The following is a 22,527-nucleotide window of genomic DNA, read 5'->3' as shown; positions in this document are numbered from 1 at the left end:
TAAGTGCACACACACAGCAGTGAACACACACCCGGAGCAGTGGGCAGCCATTTATGCTGCGGCGCCTGGGGAGCAGTTGGGGGTTCGGTGCCTTGCTCAAGGGCACCTCAGTCGTGGTACTGAAGGTGGGAGAGGGCGCTATTTAGTTCAAATGCGTGTGTGTTTGGGTGTGTGTGGTCAGCATGTGATCAGTGACTCTAGCTGAGAGAGTAAAAGTTGATGCTCAAGTGTGTGTGTGTGGGTGTGTGTAGGGTCAGGTCAAGGGTCACTGAGTCCTAATCGACACAACTCTCCATCCACAGACTCCTCACTGCAGGCATCGTGGCAACAGGGGTCAGCGGGGTCCCGAGGGTTACCGGGGGTCAGGGGATTGAAGAAGATGGGCCACACAGAGATCACTCTCACAACTTCTATCACTCCAAATACTCTTCATCTCTTCAATGCATTCAGTAACCTCTCAAAGACCCCATGAAAAGGTCTGAGAAGCAGTTTTTTTCTCTTTGTTGACGTATGTCCTATATAGGAAGTTGGGGAGGGATATATTGATGAGAATAATATAAATATGTGTATTTATTACAAGTTAATTTATCATACTGATGGCCTCAAACTGGAAGTTAATGACACCAAACACCATTGGTCCTCATAACTGATCATGCAGAAAGTTGAAATTCCTTAATGTACTTTACTGAGGTGAGTCTGGAAACAACCACCCTGTACACGCAATTCACGATTGTACAAACTGTTTACTCGCACAATTTACCCACATACACTGGTTTTAGTCTAATGGCCATTGGTCTTAAAAGCCCTGTGTGTCTGTATGCCAATTTCCCTCAGATGTTCTCAGCAGAAACCTGTCTTTAACACATGCAGGTTGGTAGAAGGGCCATTACACAGCATCTAAACATGTGAGGCACACAAACACTGAGCTGGGATTGTTAACGGCAACTTATATTCACATCCGTCCTCCATTTATTGCGGCTGGTTGTACAACCAGGTTGTTTATAAAGCATTAACTCAAATAGATTATTAAAGAAAACACAACGTGTTCATGAAACAGGGACCACACAGACAGACTAGAGGCTAATGTTCATACGGAGGTGCATTAGCTCTGCTTGGAAGTCAGATGTAAATATAACATGTCAGTAAAATGGAAATGTTCATTTAATTTAATGCTGTTATATGTTTAAATCTGGACCATTGCGTACATTAATAGGGTCTGAGGGCGATTTTGTTATGGGATGTCCCCCGATGAGTTATATAAAAGATATAACAATATAACAGACCCTTAGTGGTCCCCCATTGTCACAGAAACTGGTTGTCCCCCACAAATCTTAATAAATAAATAAAGCATTATAAAATATGTAATGTACTGTATTATTATTAGTTACACGATTATTATTTTTGTTGATATTATTTGTAGTATGCGTGATTTTTGTTCAATCTCGTTTTTTCTAGAATAATATAATGACATTTCCCGGGAAAGTAAAATATGTAGCTCACGGCAACAAACTTTCCACCAATCAGAGCGCAGAAACCAACTCCGTTACTGCCACTAACGTGGAGTTTCAGAAACTTTCCACCAATCAGAGCGCAGAAACGCGTTCCCTGTCCGGCCAACAGCCAATCAGAGCGCAGAAACGCGTTCCCTGTCCGGCCAACAGCCAATCAGAGCGCAGAGCCAGTCTCCTGTAGAGAGTAACATGGAGGAGCAGACTGAGCTGAGCTTTACAAACACAGCGAGCAGAGAACATTAAAGCAGCTCCTAACCTGTGCGTTTCGTCGGTTTTGTTTCGAAGAAAGGCGTTTTTCTGAGGTGATGAGGATGTTGGGCATGTATGTGCCGGACAGATTCGTGCTGAAGTCCTCTAAAGTTCAGGACGGGATGGGGCTGTACACTGCCAGAGCAGTCCACAAGGTTCGTGCATACAAAACTAACTCTCAGCATGAAAGAAGAAGTATGCGTAGTGCAGTAATAAAAGCGCTTCTTTTTCAGCCGGCTGTTTTTACTCCGCACATAATGTATTAAGTATAAGCGGCTGGTTGTAGTTGCATTCCTCTGTGTATGTGCTTACGTGTGCTGCCACGTCCCTGACAAACAATCTCCATGGTAACCGTCGTTTCCGCCAAAAGTCCATCATGCCAACCACCATTTCCGCTGTAGCATGCAGACTGTGGGAACCTGTTATTAGCTTCCTGTTAGCCTCCACTGGCTTTTAAATAAATACATACATTAAATAGTTTACTCTGTTTGAAAGAGAACCGTATTAACTTGTGACCTTTCAGAAAATACGTTTTTTTAAACTAACAGTAGCCTAAAACCTACATACATATACACACACACACACACACATATATATATATATATATATTTGCACATAATTACACTTATATAAAAATACTTATTATTGAAATAATATACTGTACAAGAATATACTTAAGGACAAACTAAATGTAATGATTTCAGAAACTTAACTGCATGTTATTTACAATTAAATGAAAATGTGTTAAAGGGGTCATATGCGATTTCAAGCTTTGCTTTCTCTCTGGAGTGTTACAAGCTGTTCGTGAATAGATAAGATCCCTAAAGATGCAAAGACTAAAGGCCCGTTCACACCAAGCACGATAACTATAACGATAACGATATAGTTCTAAAAATCGTTCTCAATATTAAAGAATAGCATAGTTCACACCACAGCTAGAACGATAACGATACAGAGGAACGATATCAAAACGTTTTTTTTTCCAGCTGATGAACGATAAAACACTGACAGCCAATCAGAATCCATTCTGCTGTAACAAGCTCAAGAATTTTTAAGAGGCAGACGCATGTGCGTTTAGAATAAACAGACAATATTGTTCGCTGTGTGGACGCTAATATCGTTATCTTTATAGTTATCGTTCTTGGTGTGAACGGGGCTTAAAGGCTGATTTATACTTCTGCGTCGGACCTACGCCGTAGCCTTTACGCCGTAGGCTATGCGTCAGTTTTCATTTATACTTCTGCGTCGTCTTAACTTTTATAAAGAATATCTCTTTGGATTTGAGACTTTAGTCTTTGCAACTTTACAGATCTTCTTTATGCACCAAGAGCTTGTTACACTCCAAAAGGAAAAGGAAAAGAAAGGAAAAATTGAAATCGCATCATATGACCCCTTTAACTTAACCTGCTAATATCACAGATGTTGTGCCGAATTCTGCACCCCTGCCAGATTTATGCACCCCCTAGTATTGGTAGGTTTAAAGGTAGGTTAGCAATATCAAGCTAGCTTTGAATTATGCTCTCCCTGCATAATCACTCTCCAAAGCCACGCCTCCTCATAAACACATGAACATGCACAGGCAGAGCAGAGGCTAAGCAGTGACACGATGAGAGATGGCGTTGGTGGAGGGTTGAGTGCAGCGCTGTCAGAAAACATTACAGTACAAAGCGCATAATATTACAATAATAACGCCTTCCATTCTCGCTCGGTCTGCAGTAGCATAGGGCTGGACGATATGGCCAAAATTTATATCATGATATATTTCTTAATTTCGGTCGATACGATATAATTCCGATATCGATATGAACACTACCTGAAATATAAATCTTTTGTAACATTATAAATGCCTTTATCATCAAGGATCATGTGACACTGAAGACTGGAGTAATGATGCTGAAAATTCAGCTTTGATCACAGCAATAAATTACATTTCATAGAAAGCAATTTTAAATAGTAAAAATATTTCAAAATTTTACTGTTTTTGCTGTACATTGGATCAAATAAATGCAGACTTGGCGAGCAGAAGAGAATTCTTTAAAAAAACAAAAAAAAAAACATTAAAAACCTTACTGTTCAAAAACTTTTGACTGGTGGTGTAGGCTGATTATTGTTATAGATTGAAACAAATGTGCTTCAGCCAGGATAAAGAATAAGAAAAGTGCTCTGAGTTGCTGCAGAAAACAAAAAAATTGAGCAACAACAAAAACATGTTGCAGGAGATAGGCTTATTATTGAAAATGCAAACTCATTCTCTGCCAGCTGGAGGCGCTTTTAGAGTGATAAAACTAGTGGTTTCCCCGGTAACGGCTGTTATCAAAGCGGCTCCGCTATTGAACGCTACTTTATCAGATAAAAATGAAAATGTCATTGAAACTTTTCTGAAGACAGTCGGTTCCCTTCAGAGATCATATAAAACACCCGTGCCGCATTTTGATTTTGAAACGGGCAGTGCTCATGTTTATTCAACGAAGTCAAACGCCACAAATAAATAAATGTATGGGAAACACTGGTAATGTATATCAAAATATCGGAAATGTCTTTAAAAATCATATCACCATTATTGAAAAAAAATTATATCTCGATACATATTAATATTGAATTATCGTCCAGCCCTACAGTAACGTAATGGAACGCGCTGATGACGTATCATGTCTGCGCAAACATGGTGCGCAGAGGTATGCAAATATATTTTGACAGGCAGGCAGGACAGCCTATCTTAATGTTCAGACCAAACATTTAGATTTTATGGTCCTACTCCTTCCACAGACGATATAGCCAAAGCAAAGCATTTTTAGCCAGCTGAAAATGCCAGGCGCTCAGCTGAAAAGGTTTTTTTTCAGTTGAGATGCTTTGGTTGCTATGATACTGAATATTGGCAGAAGTAATGTGGCAGACGCATCGTGAATGACATTGCAAGCATTATTTTTCATATCAATATTCATAGTAGTCCGGGTATCCCATCTAATACAGACATGAATACTTGTTGACAAGCAATATTAACGTCTCCTCCATTGTTGTTTAGCCGTAGTACAAGCAGGGTGTGACAGTTGGTCGGTGTGGTATTAGTCCTGCCCCTCTTCCACTGTGATTGGACATCTGACTAAAAAGTGACAGTGATGAGCGCTGCTTTTTACCCAAAGTTGAACATTCTTTAACTCTCGGCGCCAAGAAAAAAACACCCGAGTGCTCAGCGTGAAAAAGACGCTCAGTGCTCGGCATGCTCCTGGCATTTTAAAAAACGCAGTGCTCCCATTGAAAACAATTGAAAACACGCCAGCCTCGGGAAAAAAACACTTTGGTGGACACGCGGCCTAAATACATTTAGATCATTTAACTTAGTGATTGCTATCGGGATGTGAAGAGACTTTCAACAAGCATAACAAACAATGTTTTTGAACCAAATCACCTACCCTGCCTTTAAGAGTAGATGTGGGGGAGGGGTTAGGATTAGGCAATCAGGTTGGGACTTCAACAAGAGGGTAATAATTTGGCAGGGGTGCAGAATTTGGCATAATACCGGCAGCCTCAGATTATTGTTGTTTCACATTCACAGCATGTTAAAACATCACACTCTTACTTGATCTGGACAAACCGTGTATCATTAGAAAGATTAAAGACTCCAGCTTCGATATTTGACCACTGTTAAATGATAAAACTTTGCTGCAGTTATAGTAATTTCTTCATTTATGTCAGGAGTGCAAAATAATCAATCAGTAATGTATGATATTTTGAATACAATAACAACATGCATTAATATTCAGTCACGTCTGCTGCGGTTTATTTGTGGTCACATAGCTTCACTGAACAGCGTCCATTAGAGCTTAGTGTCCAAAAGTGTGCATACTTGTAGAAATATTGATATATTTACACATGTTTACTTAATATTTCTTTAGACAGAATCACAATTTATATAAATTTTGCCACCACGAAGTGTCGTACGCTTAGGGCTGCACGATTAATCGAATGCGATTGTCATGCGCATCTTGTCAGTAAAGCCGGTTCTGTAGTAAGTCTCCAGCACGTGCTTTCAGATGGAGCAGTGTTTACTACACAGAGCCGTAGTTCACTGACAAGCTACGCAAAATTGCATTCATAATCGCAGACGATTTAATCTCGCGATTATGAAATCGAAAGAAATCATTCCCGATAATGAAAGCTGTTTGCGTAGCTTGTCAGTGAACTATGGCTCTGTGTAGTAAATGCTGCTCCATCTGAAAGCATGTGAAAATAAGTGTTTGAAATAAATCCTTCTGTGAGATGATGTGGCTTCTTACACAGAATAAGGCACGCAACACATTTCATAGAATTCCAAGCAGTGATAAAGGCTATGTCGATTAGCATTGCATTATTATACTTTATTATAATAAAAATTATAAGAAGACGAACTCCGATAAACCATATATTGTCGTAGTCGTGTGTTTATTAGTCACGTTGAATTAATGAAAGCAGTTAAATCTTCTGTTTATTCAGCAACCGTTATAGGCATTTCCTGGGTTTCTTCTGGCATTTTCGGTTTATTTGGAGTTTCAGCGCGAGAGCGCACTCTGGTCTTCGGATGGAGATTTACTGCTGATCACAGAACCGTGCTTCACTGAAAGATACGCATTACAATCGCATTTTCTGCCTAATCGCGATTTATCGCCTTTGCGATTACATTTCGATTAATCATGCAGCCCTACGTACACTTGCAGAACACAAGCTTCTGGAGGGCGCATAAGTCTGAACTAACGAGTTTAGATATATTGGTGCAGCAGCCATGGTTGTCTTGTAGGCACACATCAGTACCTTGAATTTGATGCAAGTGGCTATTGGCAGCCAGTGCAAACTGACGAAGAGAGGTGTGATGTGGACTTTCTTCGGCTTGTTGAAGACCACTCTCGCTGCTGCATTCTGGATCAGTTGCAGAGGCTTGATAGTACATGCCGGAAGGCCTGCCAAGGGCGCATAACCATAGTCCGATATGGAGAGAACAAGAGCTTGGACAAGGAGTTGTCTGCTCTGATAGGAAGGATCTAATCTTCCTAATGTTGTATATGCCAAATCTGCAGGACCGTGCCGTTGTAGCAATATGGTCTGTGATGCTTAACTGCTCATCAATCACAACTCCAAGTTTCCTGGCTGTCCTGAAAGGAGTTATGCTTAACGAACCTAGCTGTATAGAGAAGTTGTGATGAAGTGCTGGGTTGGCTGAGACCACGAGCAATTCTGTCTTAGCAAGGTTGAGTTGAAGGTGATGGTCTTTCATCCATCCAGAAATATCTGTCAGACACGCTGCAATGCGAACAGCTACCATTGGATCATCTGGTTGGAATGAGAAGTAGAGTTGAGTGTTATCAGCATAGCAGTGATAGGAAAAGCCATGTTTCTGAATGATAGATCCTAATGATGACATGTAGATAGAGAAGAGAAGTGGTCCAAGCACTGAGCCCTGAGGAACCCCAGTAGCAAGAAGTTGTTATTTCGTGGCCTAATGGTTAGAGAGTCGGACTCATAACCCAAAGGTTGTGGGTTCAAGTCTTGTACCAGCAGGAATTGTAGGTGGGGGGAGTGAATGTACAGCACGCTCTCTCCCACCTTCAATACCACGACTGAGGAGCCCTTGAGCAAGGCACCGAACCCCCAACTGCTCCCTGGGCGCCGCAGCATAAATAGCTGCCCACTGCTCCGGGTGTGTGTTCACAGTGTGTGTGTGTGTTCACTGCTGTGTGTGTGCACTTTGGATGGGTAAATGCAGAGCACTAATTCTGAGTATGGGTCACCATACTTGGCCACATGTCAAGTCACTTTTTTTTTTTTTTTCACTTTTTTTAATTTATTTTTTTTGGAAACCTCATCCATCCAAGACACCCTGAAGCACCTACCTGAGAGGTAAGAATTGAACTGCTGTAGTGCGGTTCCTGAGATGCCCATCTTCACGAGGGTGGACAGGAGGATCTGGTGGTTAACTGTGTCAAAAGCAGCTGACAGATCCAGCAAGATGAGTACTGAGGATTTGGAAACTGCTCTTGCCAGTCTCAGGGCTTCAGTAATCGAGAACAGGACCATCTCAGTTGAGTGGCGGCTTTTAAAGACAGATTGTCCAGGAGGTTGCTCTGTGCAAGAAACATAGAGAGTTGGTTGAACAAAACTCGCTCAAGTGTCTTTGCAGTGAATGTAAGAAGGGATACTGGTCTGTAGTTTTCTAAAAGCGCTGGATTTAGAGAGGGTTTCTTAAGCCACGCGATACGCATGAGAACAAAGGCAACTTGAATACGCCATTACCACGGTAAACACAGTAAGCAAAACAATGTTTCCTAGCAATGACAACTGCGTTAAAATCTAATGAGAAAAGAAACAAAACACTTACAAACTGCTGTCCTCTTCTGTTGCTCGACTGCTTCTTCATATGTCAAATAAATAATGATAAAACAATAATGAGGATTATGTCTCATACCTGGCAGAGGTCGCAACTCAAAGAGGAGAAAATACTGTAGCAGGCATTAGAAGCTCATTATGCAAAACACTGGATGAAAATCCTAAAAAAATGCAGTGGTTCTGCAACTTTTTCATGCATTCTGATTCATATAAAGGCTCAGTCAGGGAAAAACAGTGATTAATCTGTGAAACCACCACAATCCTAAAAAAAAAAAAAAAACCTGATACAGATTTTTTTGTCAAACCGCCCAGCACTACTTGACATCACTCAAAAATTTGTATGAGTGGAGAATCAACTTAAACGACTCTTAAAGATCCCCAGAGCCTTTCCTTGATCGTTTTCAGATACCACACTGAAACTGCTGGATGTGATGTCAAAGCCTAATCACACACACACACACACACTCGCTCTTTCTTCACAGGGTGAGAAGTTTGGACCATTTGCAGGTGAAAAGCGGATGCTGAGTGACTTGGATGAAAGCATGGATCCACGACTGATGTGGGAGGTGGGTGACTAGACTCAACAATCATTCCATTGCTTTACCCACAATGCATTGCTATACGTTTTTTGAGTTTGTGTCACTTTGGAGCACTTCAAAGGCAACTCATATCTTGTCAAACATTTATTAAATGCCAGTTTATATCTTGGCTATTTTATGACTGTACAACATTTATGTTTTTCTGAAGAGAATGTGAGTGGTTGCCCATACAAACTCACAATTACCATGCTAGGCTGTTGGGAGTGATTGTCCGAGTGTTCATAATTCAATTGCTATGGTTGATATATGGTTTGCTAGGTATTAGCTAGAGGTTTCTCTTTCTTTTATTCACATATAAACATTAATCAGTGCATACATCAGTTATGAGGTTCATTCTTGTGTGTTACGTTTGAGCTTTTGTAAGAACAGGTTTGTTCTCACATGTTAAGCAAACGTAAACATAAACTTCTGTTTATGTTTGCCAATCAGTGTTTATATATGAATAAAAGCCTACATTGAATCTGTTCATCATATAAAGCGATTGAGTCTCTTCAGAAAATTTGAACTGAAACGCTCGATTCCTATGGATTAGTTTTATGATCTCTTTATGAACTTTTTGAATCATCAAAGTAGTAGTTGCATGAACTGTCAATGGAGTGACAGAAATCTCTCAGATTTCATTAAAAATATCTTAATTTGTGTTCTAAAGATGAACGAAAGTCTTACGGGATTAGAACATTTCCGGCAAATTTCAGCAAACTTTCCAAAAGTTTCTGAAAATTTTCAAAAATTTCTGCACGTTTCCAAAGAAACCTCTGTAAAGTTCCCAGAAATTGAATGGAATTCACCCCCTCCCGCCCCTCCTGCCCTTCCCGCCTTTTACAGGTGTAACGGCATGAGGGTGAGTAAGTAATGACCAAATTTTAATTTGTGCGTGAACTATCCCTTTTAATTTATATTTTTAAAAGACTTTCATTTAATATAATATTAAAGAAATTAAAGGCCACTTAAGTGACTTAAAGAGTGTTTGCTTTCATGACTATTTTTATTAATACATAAGTGCACTTTTACCATATTTCAAAGACAATTTAAGTAATTCTAAAAAGATTCTGATACAAATTCTGATAAAGATAAGTCCTACTTAAGTGGGTCAAAAACACTGTTAAGTTAACTGCATTTAATATAAATTTAAACTATTATACATTTTCGGTAATTTGCAGTTAGTATGTCTGATATGTTACATTCATTTAGCACTTAATTATATTCTGTTAAAGTATATACTTTCTGTAATAAGTACTCTTTTTAAAGGTCTGCTAAAGTTTGCTTCTTCTTCACAAGGTTGATTTGGCTTAATTCTCTCATTCATTGTAAATCTCTTAGACTTTTTTGCCTGTTTTATTGTTCACCCGACAAAAACACCTCTCAACAAGTCACATGATTTGTGCTTTCATTCATGTCTGTCTAGCACAAACAGTGCGGGATGAGTTACAAACCAAAGTTTAATACTTGGGGTTAGAGCTTTGTTCAGACAGTACTAAAACTAATAGTGATGTCTTTGCAAAGACTACTAAAATGGTTTTCAATTTTGATTCCACCAGTTTGTATCTCTGTGACTGAGATTACCGAGGGCTGACTGAATCTTAACCATCTTGGAGAAGTTGCTGCCCCTCTTGTTCAGACAGACGCATCACTGCTCATCTCCAGGCAACCATTAATTGGACGAGACGTGCCAGCATGAACTCCGCTCACGCTGACTCTCCCATGCCAGACACGTCTCCCAGTGCATGCCGTATCTAATATCCCATCAAATATCTGCTCTTGAAAGATTTGGCTTTATTTTCGGCTGCATAAAAGTTGTAATTATAACGCAGACCAGGTTGGGTTCAGCCACATTAGACTTGTGATTTATTGATCTGCCTGCCCTGATGACACTATTCTGCCTAAAGTATAGTGAGCTTAAGTCTTAAATTACACACTTGTGCATATAATTATTATGATAGATCATCTTAGTATACTATCTTTCACTGTGCTGCTCTTTCATCCTGCTTGTGTGTTGTGATGCAGGCAATTTCAGGGAATTTACCTTTCAAGATTAGTCAGAAGAAGTCGCTATTAGTCAGCATTTCAGTAAGTTAAGAACGAGAAATGTCTTAAAATAATAATTTGGTCGGACAAAGGTACTCGTCAGATTTGGGAAAAGAGCATTCCTGTGGGACGTGAGCAATGTTCCTGATTTAAGGCTGAAATTGTGTACACTCTCAATGTAATATTGTTGTGTAAGCACATTGGTTAGTAAAAACTTTATATTGAAATACATTGTCACTGGATAGTCTTGCCAACCTGGCTGTATCAACAAATAATGTAATTATACTTGCACAATACTGATTATATTATGGCTGATAAATAAATAAAAAAACTAAATAAATTAAAAAATAAAACACTAAAATTGAAATGAATTAAGGCATCATGACATTACAATGTGCAGAATGAAAAAAGGAAATTCATTTTCAGATTTTATAAAGATTGCAGTGTCTCAAGACACGGTTCGTTAAAGTTTAATTTCTTTTAACTTGAGCTCCATGTTGTTAGAACCGTGTATCACGTGCGAGGCGCTGTGAAAGACGCACTGATCAAACCACATCTGTCTAATGCATGCTTACATAGAAAAACAATGGAAAAGTAGCGGAATGGAAAAACGTGTGTGAACGGCCCCTTAGTGTTTTTAAAGATTATTATAAGTATGACAAGAAAACCAACTTCCCCTAAAACTTTCATTTATCTTTTTATTATTTATAATAATCTATTAGATGTGACTCTTGGTGCATTTTGCAGTATTTTAGTTAATAAAATAAGATAAAAAAATATCACAGCACTATTATGCTTTTTATAACCTGCTTTAATGTACATGGATCTGTGGGGTGGATTCAGTGGATACACAGCCTATAGAGCCTCACTGAAGTCATGTTTCACTGCAAGATTATGGCAGATAGTGGTACCATTGATCTTCATCTATGTTTACTGGAGAAGAGGCTATAAATGTGTAATTTTGGGTCCCACCTGGACGCTATGCAATTCATGAAAGCATCTTGCGTGGTATTTGGATAAAGCTTTGGATTGTTCATTGGACACTATATTTCAATGACTGTTTAGAGGTTGTTGAGAAGCAGCTTTGAGGAGCAACATTGCCACTTGGATTCTGATTGAATGGCTTGTAACCTTTGAATCTGTGCACTTCTGCAGGTTCGAGGGAATAAAGGTGACGTGCTGTATATCCTAGACGCTAGTAACCCTCGCCATGCTAACTGGCTTCGCTTTGTTCATCAGGCCCCTTCACAGGAGCAGAAGAACCTGGCCGCCATTCAGGTATGACAAGATGCCACAGCCTGATAACCACAGAGATCTCTTTACACTCTCTCACATACACACTGTTGCTAGGTACTGACTACATTGGCAGCTGCCTTCTTAAGAACTTTATTTGAGTGACTGATTTGGAACACTGTATGGACAAAAAGTCTGCCTGTCAACCTACAAGAAGTGTAAGTAAGGTTTGGCGCTAAGGCCTGACTAATTGAGTTTTGGGTTAGCATGTTGCTAAGCTAACACTGCGACACTCTAAAGGTGTGGTCACATTTACATGTGAGAGTAAAAGGTGACCAACAGAGCTGTGTGAGCTGTGCTTAATACATCGCCACACTATCAATAATAGACAATGGACTTTTTTCTGTATTTTTTTTAATTTTTTGCATTAGTCCACCCCAAAATGAAAATTTGCTGAAAATGTATTCAACCTCAGGCCATCCAAGATGTAGATGTTTCTTCATCAGATTTGGAGAAATGTAGCATTACATCACATGCTCACCAATGGATGCTCTGCAGTGAATGGGTGCCGTCAGAATGAGAGTCCAAACAGCTGATAAAAACATAGCAATAATTATGGGCTCATATTTTGGCCAGAAGTGATGGGTTTGTTTCTTACAAACACGCAGCAGTTCTCTTCTCAATATGTTAATTGATGGACTGGAGTGGTGTGGATTACTTGTGGATTATTGTGATGTTGTTTAAATTAGCTAAAAAATATTTGTTAAAATTATTCTAGAACAAAGCATAATTGCCAGTCAGTTTTTGCAAGGGCACACCTTAAAGGGGACATCGGATGCAAAATTCACTTTTACATGGTGTTCACATATAAATGTGTTTTAGCAGTGTGTGGACACAACCACCCTACAATGATAAAAATCCATTCACTACTTTTTTTAATCCTCAGAAAAACCTAATTCGTCTCGATAATCAATCGTTTTGATTTTCTGAGCAATATGACGTCATACTGCTCAAGCCCCGCCCACGGCCGCTGATGGACAGTGTATGTTGCAGACATTTCAAGAAGACCCTAAAGAATCACACCAACTTGTGGAAAATGGGCATCCGATGTCCCCTGTAAAGTGCTGCCTACGTATTGCCTCCAATTGTTCTTCATGCCGGGTTGACCCTGCACCTACTTTCCTCTTGAAACACTGTACCTCTATCATTTCTGCTCCAATTTCACATTCATGTCTCTTATCTCTGTCACTGTTCCAGTTTCACCTAAAACTGCTGCTGTTACTCGTATTCTTAAGAAACCAAATCTGGACCCAACTGACTACGCTAACTATCGCCAATCTCCAATTTACCGTTTGTTTCAAAAATCATGGAAAAGGTTGTCACCATTCAACTACAGTCAATTCTAACTCTCAACGATCATTTTGATATATTTCAGCCAGGTTTCCGCTAGCAACACAGTACTGAAACTGCTTTAGTAAGAGTTATAAATGACCTTCTATTTTCTGGTGACTCGGGCAGTCTTTCCATACTCGTATTACTTGATCTCAGCTCAGCTTTTGATACTGTCTGTCATAAATTATTACTCATGTGCCTCTCAGAGATTGGCATCTCAGGAGCTGCATTATCCAGGTTTTCCTCCTATTTGACAAACAGACAATACTACATCTCAATCTCCAACTTACCGTTTGTTTCAAAAATCATGGAAAAGGTTGTCGCCATTCAACTGCAGTCAATTCTAACTCTCAACGATCATTTTCATATATTTCAGTCAGGTTTCCGCTCGCAACACAGTACTGAAACTGCTTTAGTAAGAGTTATAAATGACCTTCTATTTTCTGGTGACTCGGGCAGTCTTTCCATACTCGTATTACTTGATCTCAGCTCAGCTTTTGATACTGTCTGTCATAAATTATTACTCATGTGCCTCTCAGAGATTGGCATCTCAGGAGCTGCATTATCCAGGTTTTCCTCCTATTTGACAAACAGACAATACTACATCACCATGCATAACTATAAATCTCCCACTGTCTTACTCAAACAGGGTGTACCACAGGGCTCAGTTCTAGGGCCGTTATTATTTATTATTTACATTTTGCCCCTCGGACAAATTATTTGCCACCATGGTTTTCAGTACCACTGCTTTGCCGACGATATTCAGATACAGTGGGTACGGAAAGTATTCAGACCCCCTTAAATTTTTCACTCTTTGTTATAATGCAGCCATTTGCTAAAATCATTTAAGTTCATTTTTTTCCTCATTAATGTACACACAGCACCCCATATTGACAGAAAAACACAGATACTACATCACCATGCGTAACTATAAATCTCCCACTGTCTTACTCAAACAGGGTGTACCACAGGGCTCAGTTCTAGGGCCGTTATTATTTATTATTTACATTTTGCCCCTCGGACAAATTATTTGCCACCATGGTTTTCAGTACCACTGCTTTGCCGACGATATTCAGATACAGTATACACGGCTTGCCAACCTGATTCTATTCACCAGACTTCACTTCTATTGTCATGCGTCAACAAGTTAAAGATCTGGCTTAACTCCAATTCTCTCAGTTTGAACTTGACTAAAAACGAAATCTTACTTGTCGGCCCCCCCCCCCCCCCCCAAAAAAAAAAACTAATGCCCCCAGATTTGACCTTGAAGCTACATCAATTATTCCATCTGCCACCGTCAGAAACTTAGGTATCGTTCTTGACTCTTCTTTAAATCTAGATTCTTATATTAGTAAACTCTCTAAAGCTGCATTTTTTCAACTTCGCCGTATTGCCAAACTCCGTTCCTTCATCAGCCCAAAAGATGCTTAATCACTAGTACATGCATTTATCACATCTCGCCTCGATTACTGTAACACTCTTTTTTTCCTGGACTACCAGTGCGCTCCATCTCCCCTCTGCAATATATTCAAAATTCTGCTGTGAGAATGTTAACTTACACTAAACAGTCTGCTCACATCACTCCTATTCTATTTAACCTCCACTGGCTACCTGTGTCCTCTCGTATTATTCATAAAATTCTTCTGCTTACTTTAAAGTCACTCTGTGGTCTTGCACCTACTTATTTCTCTGATTTACTTTCTCCATATACTCCCTCTCGACCACTTGATCATCTGGAGGTGAACTTCTCTGTGTTCCGAGATTTTGCCTATCATCTATGGGAGGTAGATTTTTCTCCGGTTATGGCTCCTAAACTTTGGAATTCACTTTCCCTGTCTCTTAGGACAATTACCATACTGCATGAATTTAAGTCTAAACTCAAAACCTACCCGTTTAACCAATACTACCGGGAACAATATGTCTTTTCTTAAACTGTTCTGGTTCTCTGCTTGTATTTGATTGTTTGTACTACTGTGATATGCAGCAATTGCACGTCTTAGACTTGGCAAATGTCCATTGTCCATTTAATTGATTATGTATGCAATTATTGTTTTTCTGCTACTCTCGTTGTGAAGCATCCTTGAGCTTGGGAAAGGTGCTATATAATTAAACATATTACAAATGAAACATATTACGTAGGCCACTCATTAGGTTTTGGTTCAGAGCCACGGAGTATGAGAGCAGCTTTGCATAAGGCTTTGAAACAGAGGCAGAAAGCAGAGGGAATGAGATGGAGTGAGTTGTTTGTTATATCTGGCAGTGTTGATGTGCTTTTGCAGTGCCAGAGATCTGAAAACACCAGAGTGTGGAGATAAGAGAAGTGTAATGAGCCTTAGATGAATAACACACACACACACACACACACCGGGACATGTGGACATGCACATGTGGGCGTACACATTGAGGCCACATGAGTTGGATATGGCAGTTGAGTAGTAACCAATTATGCAGTGACCTGGCAACCTCCAGTCAGTATTAATGCACCTGTAGCACCTTGTGATTCAGATGAAATGATGGGAATAATGCTGTGATTGCAGAATGATTTCACAGCTCATCTCAACACGTAAAAACATATCTTTGCGGTTATCATGCAATAGCTCGCTGGAGGGTTCACTATAGAATCAATCACAACAAAAACAGAATGTAAATGTGCAGAATGATTCTGCATGCTAGATGTGTTCCTAGGGTTGCATGATAATGGTAATGGTTAAACTGATAATTATTAAAACTGATAATTATCTTAATGATTACTTTGCTCAAACATTATAAATGTGAATATTAATCAAAGTTGTCATTTAAGAAATTTCTTCTTAATTTCACGTAAGCACCAATCAAGGGGATATTTACTTAAATGCCTAGTTTATTTGATCTAATCTAGTTTACTGATTTATTTATCATGTACATTAACATGCTCTCTACCTTATTAAAACTGGTATAAAGAATCTTCTATTCAAAGCTAAAAGAGTGAAATAACTAATTTTATTTCAGATAATTGCAATTAATATTCCAGTATTTAAAAAAATGTATGAAAAATGTGTGAAACGTTCAGTAAAATTTCAACAGCAGCAATCTTACTGTTGAAATTGCGGTCATTTTTACAGTCACTTTCATTTATGAAGAATATCTCAGTAAATATGGCTAAACTCCAGCATACTGTTTGATTATGCTTAATTAATCTAGAGAAGCTGAAATTGTGATGTTTGCAGTTAAAATATGATTAAGTGAAGTCCTATGGGTTCCCAAAATATCAAGATTTTGTATCTGTAACATTTTGTCTTATGTTTTTTCAATAAACTTTAATGTATAATATACTATTATAATACTTTACTATGCTAACTATAAATGATTAATCATTCAATTTAATAGTATATTGAATGCTTTTTTTTCCCTGAATTTTTTTCACATGGATGGATGCAGGCTCATTTGCTTTGCATTGCATTGTCTGTGAATGGGTCTCTGGTGAGTTTGAGATGTTGGCAATCTGATGGCCATTACAGCAGAATCAAGAGAACAGAGTCTGTGTTTCGTCACACATGACACTTCTCTCACCATCTCCCTGTGGATAAATCTGTGACTGTGTTTTTAACATAATGTACGGCAACTATGCTTATTTCTGCATGACCTTTTAGGAAATGAAGGTCTGATGAAGTCATTAAATGGGGGTTCAAGTGTTTGGCCTTTGACCTTAATCAGGAAGCGCTGCTGATCTTACGCTTCCCCTCGTGTGAATGTGTGATTGAGCCTCCAAGCAGATCACTGTTGTGTTTTCTGTTCAGTGTCAGACGACACCTGGATCTTTGCTTTTCAATGTCTAATACACACACACACACAAACACACACACACAGACACACAGACAGACACACAGACAGACAGACAGACAGACAGTTACTTCTGATCCTTTGATTGGCTGACAGGTCAATCAGCACGGTATCAGCACAGGAACCGATAATATATTGAAAATGAACCAGTGAAACGTTTGCTGACTGCTTTAACTCAAGTTAATAAACTTGTAGGTGTGCAATAAAGTGCAGTTGTTTTCATAGTCATGGAAAACCTGGAAATACTGTATTAGGTGATTTCAAAAGCCTGGAAATTAATACAGAAACATTAAAAGTTATGGATGAGTCGAATCCTCGTACGAGCTGCATTTACCTCTGAAGATGTTTTAGTGTTACTGGAGTCATTTAAATCTAACTTCAAGGATTGGCATGTGATGCCTACAAATGGAAGATCATTCTTTCTGTATGCAGTAATCATCAATTTAATGTGATATAGAAATTTGACTGATACCAAGAGCTTATATTTATGTTTAATATGGCTCACACCATATATACACTATCATTGAAAAGTTTGTGGTCGGTAAGATTTTTAAATGTTTTTGAAAGCAGCCTCTTCTGCTCACCAGGACTGCATTTATTTGATCAAAAATACAGTAAAAACAGTAATATTGTGAAATATTATTACAATTTAAAATAACTGTTTTCTATATGAATTGTCAGGATCCTGGACTGTCTGTGTTGTGTGTTTGCTCCCCATGTTCTCTGCTACCTAGTTTTCCCGTGTGTTTGATTGTTCATTGTTTCCAGTTGTGTCTCCTTATTAGTTTATCCTCCTCACCTGTCTGCCCCTCGTTATCTGCCCCATTTAAGTTCTAGCCTGTTGCATTCTCCCTTGTCCGGTTTTGAATGTTCATCTTGTGCTACATGTGTTCCTGTCTGCCCTGTGTACCCCGTGTTGGAAGAATTAAAGACTGTGTTTACTGCGAATTCTCCTGTGTTTCCTCGTTCCTCGCTCTTCAGTGTAGTACAACCGTGACATGAATATATTGTAAAATGTAATTTATTCCTGTGATCAAAGCTGAATTTTCATCATTACTTTCATCATTACATCATTACTCCAGTCTTCACGGTCACATGATCCTTCAGAAATCATTCTAATATGATGACTTGCTGCTCTAGAAACGTTTCTGATTATTATCAATGTTGAAAACAGTTGTGCTGCCCAATATTTTTGTCGAAACCGTGATATTTCTTTTTGCAGATTTCTTTGAGGAAAAGAAAGTATAAAAGGACATAAAAATTAGTATCTTCTAACAATGTAAAATCTTTACTGTCACTTTTGATCAATTTAATGTGAATTAAGTTGCTGACACTGTTTCTTTAAACAGGATGGAGAGAATATTTTCTATCTGGCTATTGATGACATCGAGACGGATACAGAGCTTCTGATTGGCTACCTGGACAGTGATATGGAGGAGGAAGAGGAGGACCTGGAGGAAGACCAGGACATCAAAGATGAAGATGGGAACAGTAAAGAGAGCAAACACATCAGTGCAGAAACAGGTATGCATGTTTAGGGTCTTTCTAAAAGGGATTATGAATAATTTACACAGAAATGTGTGATTGGGTCTACATATAACAATCTAGATCACAATAATTTGCCATAAATAGAATGGCAGAAATAACAACAATAGTAGTAATGATAATTTGTTATGAATAAATGCACAGTTTGTTTTTGTTGTATTCTAATGGTCATGTAGTCATAATTGTGTCAAAAAGCAGCAATAAAACCATGATTACAAATAGGTTCCGCATTTCCGTTATCAGGCACTTAAAGGAATAGTTCACCCAGAAATGAAAATTTGCTGAAAATGTACTCGCCCTCAGGCCATCCAAGATGTAGATGAGTTTGTTTCTTCATCAGATTTGGAGAAATGTAGCATTGCATCAGTGTCTCAGCAATGGATGCTCTGCAGTGAATGGGTGCCGTCAGAATGAGAGTCCAAACAGCTGATAAAAACATAGCAATAATCCACACCACTCCAGTCCTTCAGTTAATGTCTTGAGAAGTGAAAAACTCTGTGTTTGTTAGAAACAAATCCATCAAGGCTTTTTTTTTTTACACTTTAAACTGTCCTTTAAATAGGAGTCCATAATAACACTTCCTCCAGTGAAAAAAGTCCATCCCCTCTTCATCAAACATCAAAATCCACCCACATCATAATTTAGAGCTGTTTTGGACTTTTCTGGTGTAAACCGTGCTTGATCAGTGCAGATTTCTCTCCTGATTCACACAACATATTATGTTGTATGATAAATATGGCAGCATTATATAAGCCAGTGCAAAACTAATATCACTGGTTTATAACTTGTGTGTAGAGCTGGTGATTAAGAAGGAAGATTACCCGTGTCTGCTGTGTGAGAGCAGCTTCCCCAGTGAAGAAGTGTTAGCTGAACATCTTCAGAGCCTTCATCAGAGAGGAAGTACAGAGGACAAAGAGTTCAAATGTCACTCCTGCGGAAAAGAGTTTCCTGTCAAACAGGCCCTGCAGCGCCAGTCAGTACCACACACACACACATACTCGCCCTCAGGCCATCCAAGATGTAGATGAGTTTGTTTCTTCATCAGATTTGGAGAAATGTAGCATTGCATCAGTGTCTCAGCAATGGATGCTCTGCAGTGAATGGGTGCCGTCAGAATGAGAGTCCAAACAGCTGATAAAAACATAGCAATAATCCACACCACTCCAGTCCTTCAGTTAATGTCTTGAGAAGTGAAAAACTCTGTGTTTGTTAGAAACAAATCCATCAAGGCTTTTTTTTTTTTACACTTTAAACTGTCCTTTAAATAGGAGTCCATAATAACACTTCCTCCAGTGAAAAAAGTCCATCCCCTCTTCATCAAACATCAAAATCCACCCACATCATAATTTAGAGCTGTTTTGGACTTTTCTGGTGTAAACCGTGCTTGATCAGTGCAGATTTCTCTCCTGATTCACACAACATATTATGTTGTATGATAAATATGGCAGCATTATATAAGCCAGTGCAAAACTAATATCACTGGTTTATAACTTGTGTGTAGAGCTGGTGATTAAGAAGGAAGATTACCCGTGTCTGCTGTGTGAGAGCAGCTTCCCCAGTGAAGAAGTGTTAGCTGAACATCTTCAGAGCCTTCATCAGAGAGGAAGTACAGAGGACAAAGAGTTCAAATGTCACTCCTGCGGAAAAGAGTTTCCTGTCAAACAGGCCTTGCAGCGCCAGTCAGTACCACTCACTCACTCACTCACTCACTCACTCACACACTCGCGCACACACACACACTCACACTCACTCACTCACTCACACACACACACACACACACACACTCACACACGCGCACTCTCTCTCTCTCTCTCTCTCTCTCTCACACTGCATGGCAGCTTATCAGTGTCTCACGTGTTAATGCTGATGTCCTGTTGATTTGCAGTGTTCTTCACTGTATAGAGAGCTCCGCTTCATCAGGAGATCCTTCGAAAGCTCATCAGTGTGTCCTGTGTCACATCACCTTCTGTTCAGAGTCCAGGTACATCAGTCTTGAGTCGTTTCCATTCTCATATGCACTGCCCACTGCTGTTTCCCTTTGAAACATGCCACATTACAGAAGAGACCATTTCATGTTGATTTTAAATAAAAATTGAGTGTTTGTGTGCAGTTTTGAGCAGCATAAAGAGGTGTGTAAAGGAGACGGTCGATTCATCTGTAAGGCCGAGAGCTGTGGAAAAAGATTCAGGAGTAAAGACGCCCTGAAGAAACACAAAGGCAACGTCCACACAGGTTGGTCACACACACACACATGCGAGAGAGAGACTTGAGGCGAGTGTGAAATTACCCGTCTGTAATGAGAGTCTAATCAGCGGCTGTTTAACATCTTCATTAATCTCTTCATTTCTGAGCCGCTCTTCATCCCCTCTGTCTGTCAGATAACCGCTAAGCGCTCCCTCCCTCTCTACACTCATCTTTTCACCAGACTCTCAGCGCGTCTGTCTCTCTGCCAGAAGCGCACACATCTGAGAAAATGAGTCGACGGCCCCTAATCGGCTGATGAAAGCGCGTATCAGAATGTTTTCAATATTATTGTCAGTAATTATAATTGGACCGTTTAGCCACATGCAAGTGAATCAGTCATTTGCAAATGAATCCAAACAGTAAGCTAAACGATTAACCGAGCGCTTGTGAAAGTGCTTACAGCTATATAAATGATTCTGTGTGTTTTGCTATAGTAAGGTGGGTTTTGCTGTTTCGAAATAAAGGTTTGACATACTATGTAGATGTAAACATTACAACTTAAATCTCTCTCCCTAGTCCAACCAAACCTCTTTTCCATTGTTCTGTTCTGTGCTTTCTGGACTGTAAATATCAGCTCTGAATCGGCTCCTCAAACATAATGTCCTCATCACGTCAAGTTTTCATAACTTGAAAAAACGTAAAATTAAGCTAAATGGTACAAAACAAGATATCTCATTATAATTAACAAATCTTTCTACACTTTGCATGCCAACAACTTGACTACTTTTATTTTACCCGTTTGTTGCAGTAAAGTTATTTTATTTACAATAATTTTTTGCTATGAATTTTATGTTATTTATCTAAATAACTTGTTTCTTTGAAGTTATTTAGTTAAATAATTATTCATCTAATTATTTAGATAAATTAAAGCCAACCCAAGAAGATGTTGAATTAAAGCACTCTGGATGTTAAAATAGTCTCACAACCACAACCAAGCATTTATGTTTGTGATGAAATTCAGTGGACGAAATGCAGTCATTTCAATAGAAATCTGTGCAGTCTGGAAATTCCCCATGCAGACTTTGCACTGGTCTTAAGTTTTTAAACTTAAATACATTTGCTGTGTTGACCATTGTATACAATGTATGTTCACTCACTCACTCACTCACTCACTCACTCACTCACTCACTCACACTTTGCACTGTTTTTAAACTTAAATACATTTGCTGTGTTGACCATTGTATACAATGTATGTTCACTCACTCACTCACTCACTCACTCACTCACTCACTCACTCACTCACTCACTCACTCACTCACTCACTCACTCACTCACTCACTCACTCACTCACTCACTCACTCACTCACTCACTCACTCACTCACTCACTCACTCACTCACTCACTCACTCACTCACTCACTCACTCACTCACTCACTCACTCACTCACTCACTCACTCACTCACTCACTCACTCACTCACTCACTCACTCACTCACTCACTCACTCACTCACTCACTCACTCACTCACTCACTCACTCACTCACTCACTCACTCACTCACTCACTCACTCACTCACTCACTCACTCACTCACTCACTCACTCACTCACTCACTCACT

At 39.3% G+C, this 22,527-nt stretch overlaps 1 protein-coding gene across 1 annotated transcript in view; it reads left to right on the top strand.

Moving 5' to 3' along the window:
* The first annotated feature begins 1,707 nt into the window (after positions 1-1,707).
* The window catches only part of LOC107558784 (PR domain zinc finger protein 5-like), a 25,289-nt gene continuing 4,469 nt past the window's right edge, over positions 1,708-22,527 (top strand). Inside the window, exons 1-7 of the mRNA XM_016242470.1 lie at positions 1,708-1,915; positions 8,597-8,680; positions 11,894-12,016; positions 18,532-18,706; positions 19,523-19,700; positions 20,613-20,708; positions 20,838-20,959. Of these exons, the coding sequence (XP_016097956.1) occupies positions 1,817-1,915; positions 8,597-8,680; positions 11,894-12,016; positions 18,532-18,706; positions 19,523-19,700; positions 20,613-20,708; positions 20,838-20,959 (877 nt within the window). The 5' untranslated portion in view covers positions 1,708-1,816. The remainder of the gene's footprint in view (positions 1,916-8,596; positions 8,681-11,893; positions 12,017-18,531; positions 18,707-19,522; positions 19,701-20,612; positions 20,709-20,837; positions 20,960-22,527) is intronic.

This window comes from Sinocyclocheilus grahami, unplaced genomic scaffold (assembly GCF_001515645.1).
Source record: "Sinocyclocheilus grahami isolate Dianchi unplaced genomic scaffold, SAMN03320097.WGS_v1.1 scaffold660.1, whole genome shotgun sequence".
NCBI lineage: Eukaryota > Metazoa > Chordata > Actinopteri > Cypriniformes > Cyprinidae > Sinocyclocheilus > Sinocyclocheilus grahami.
Note: the sequence above shows the minus strand (reverse complement) of the source record. Positions and strands in the feature narration are given on the sequence as shown.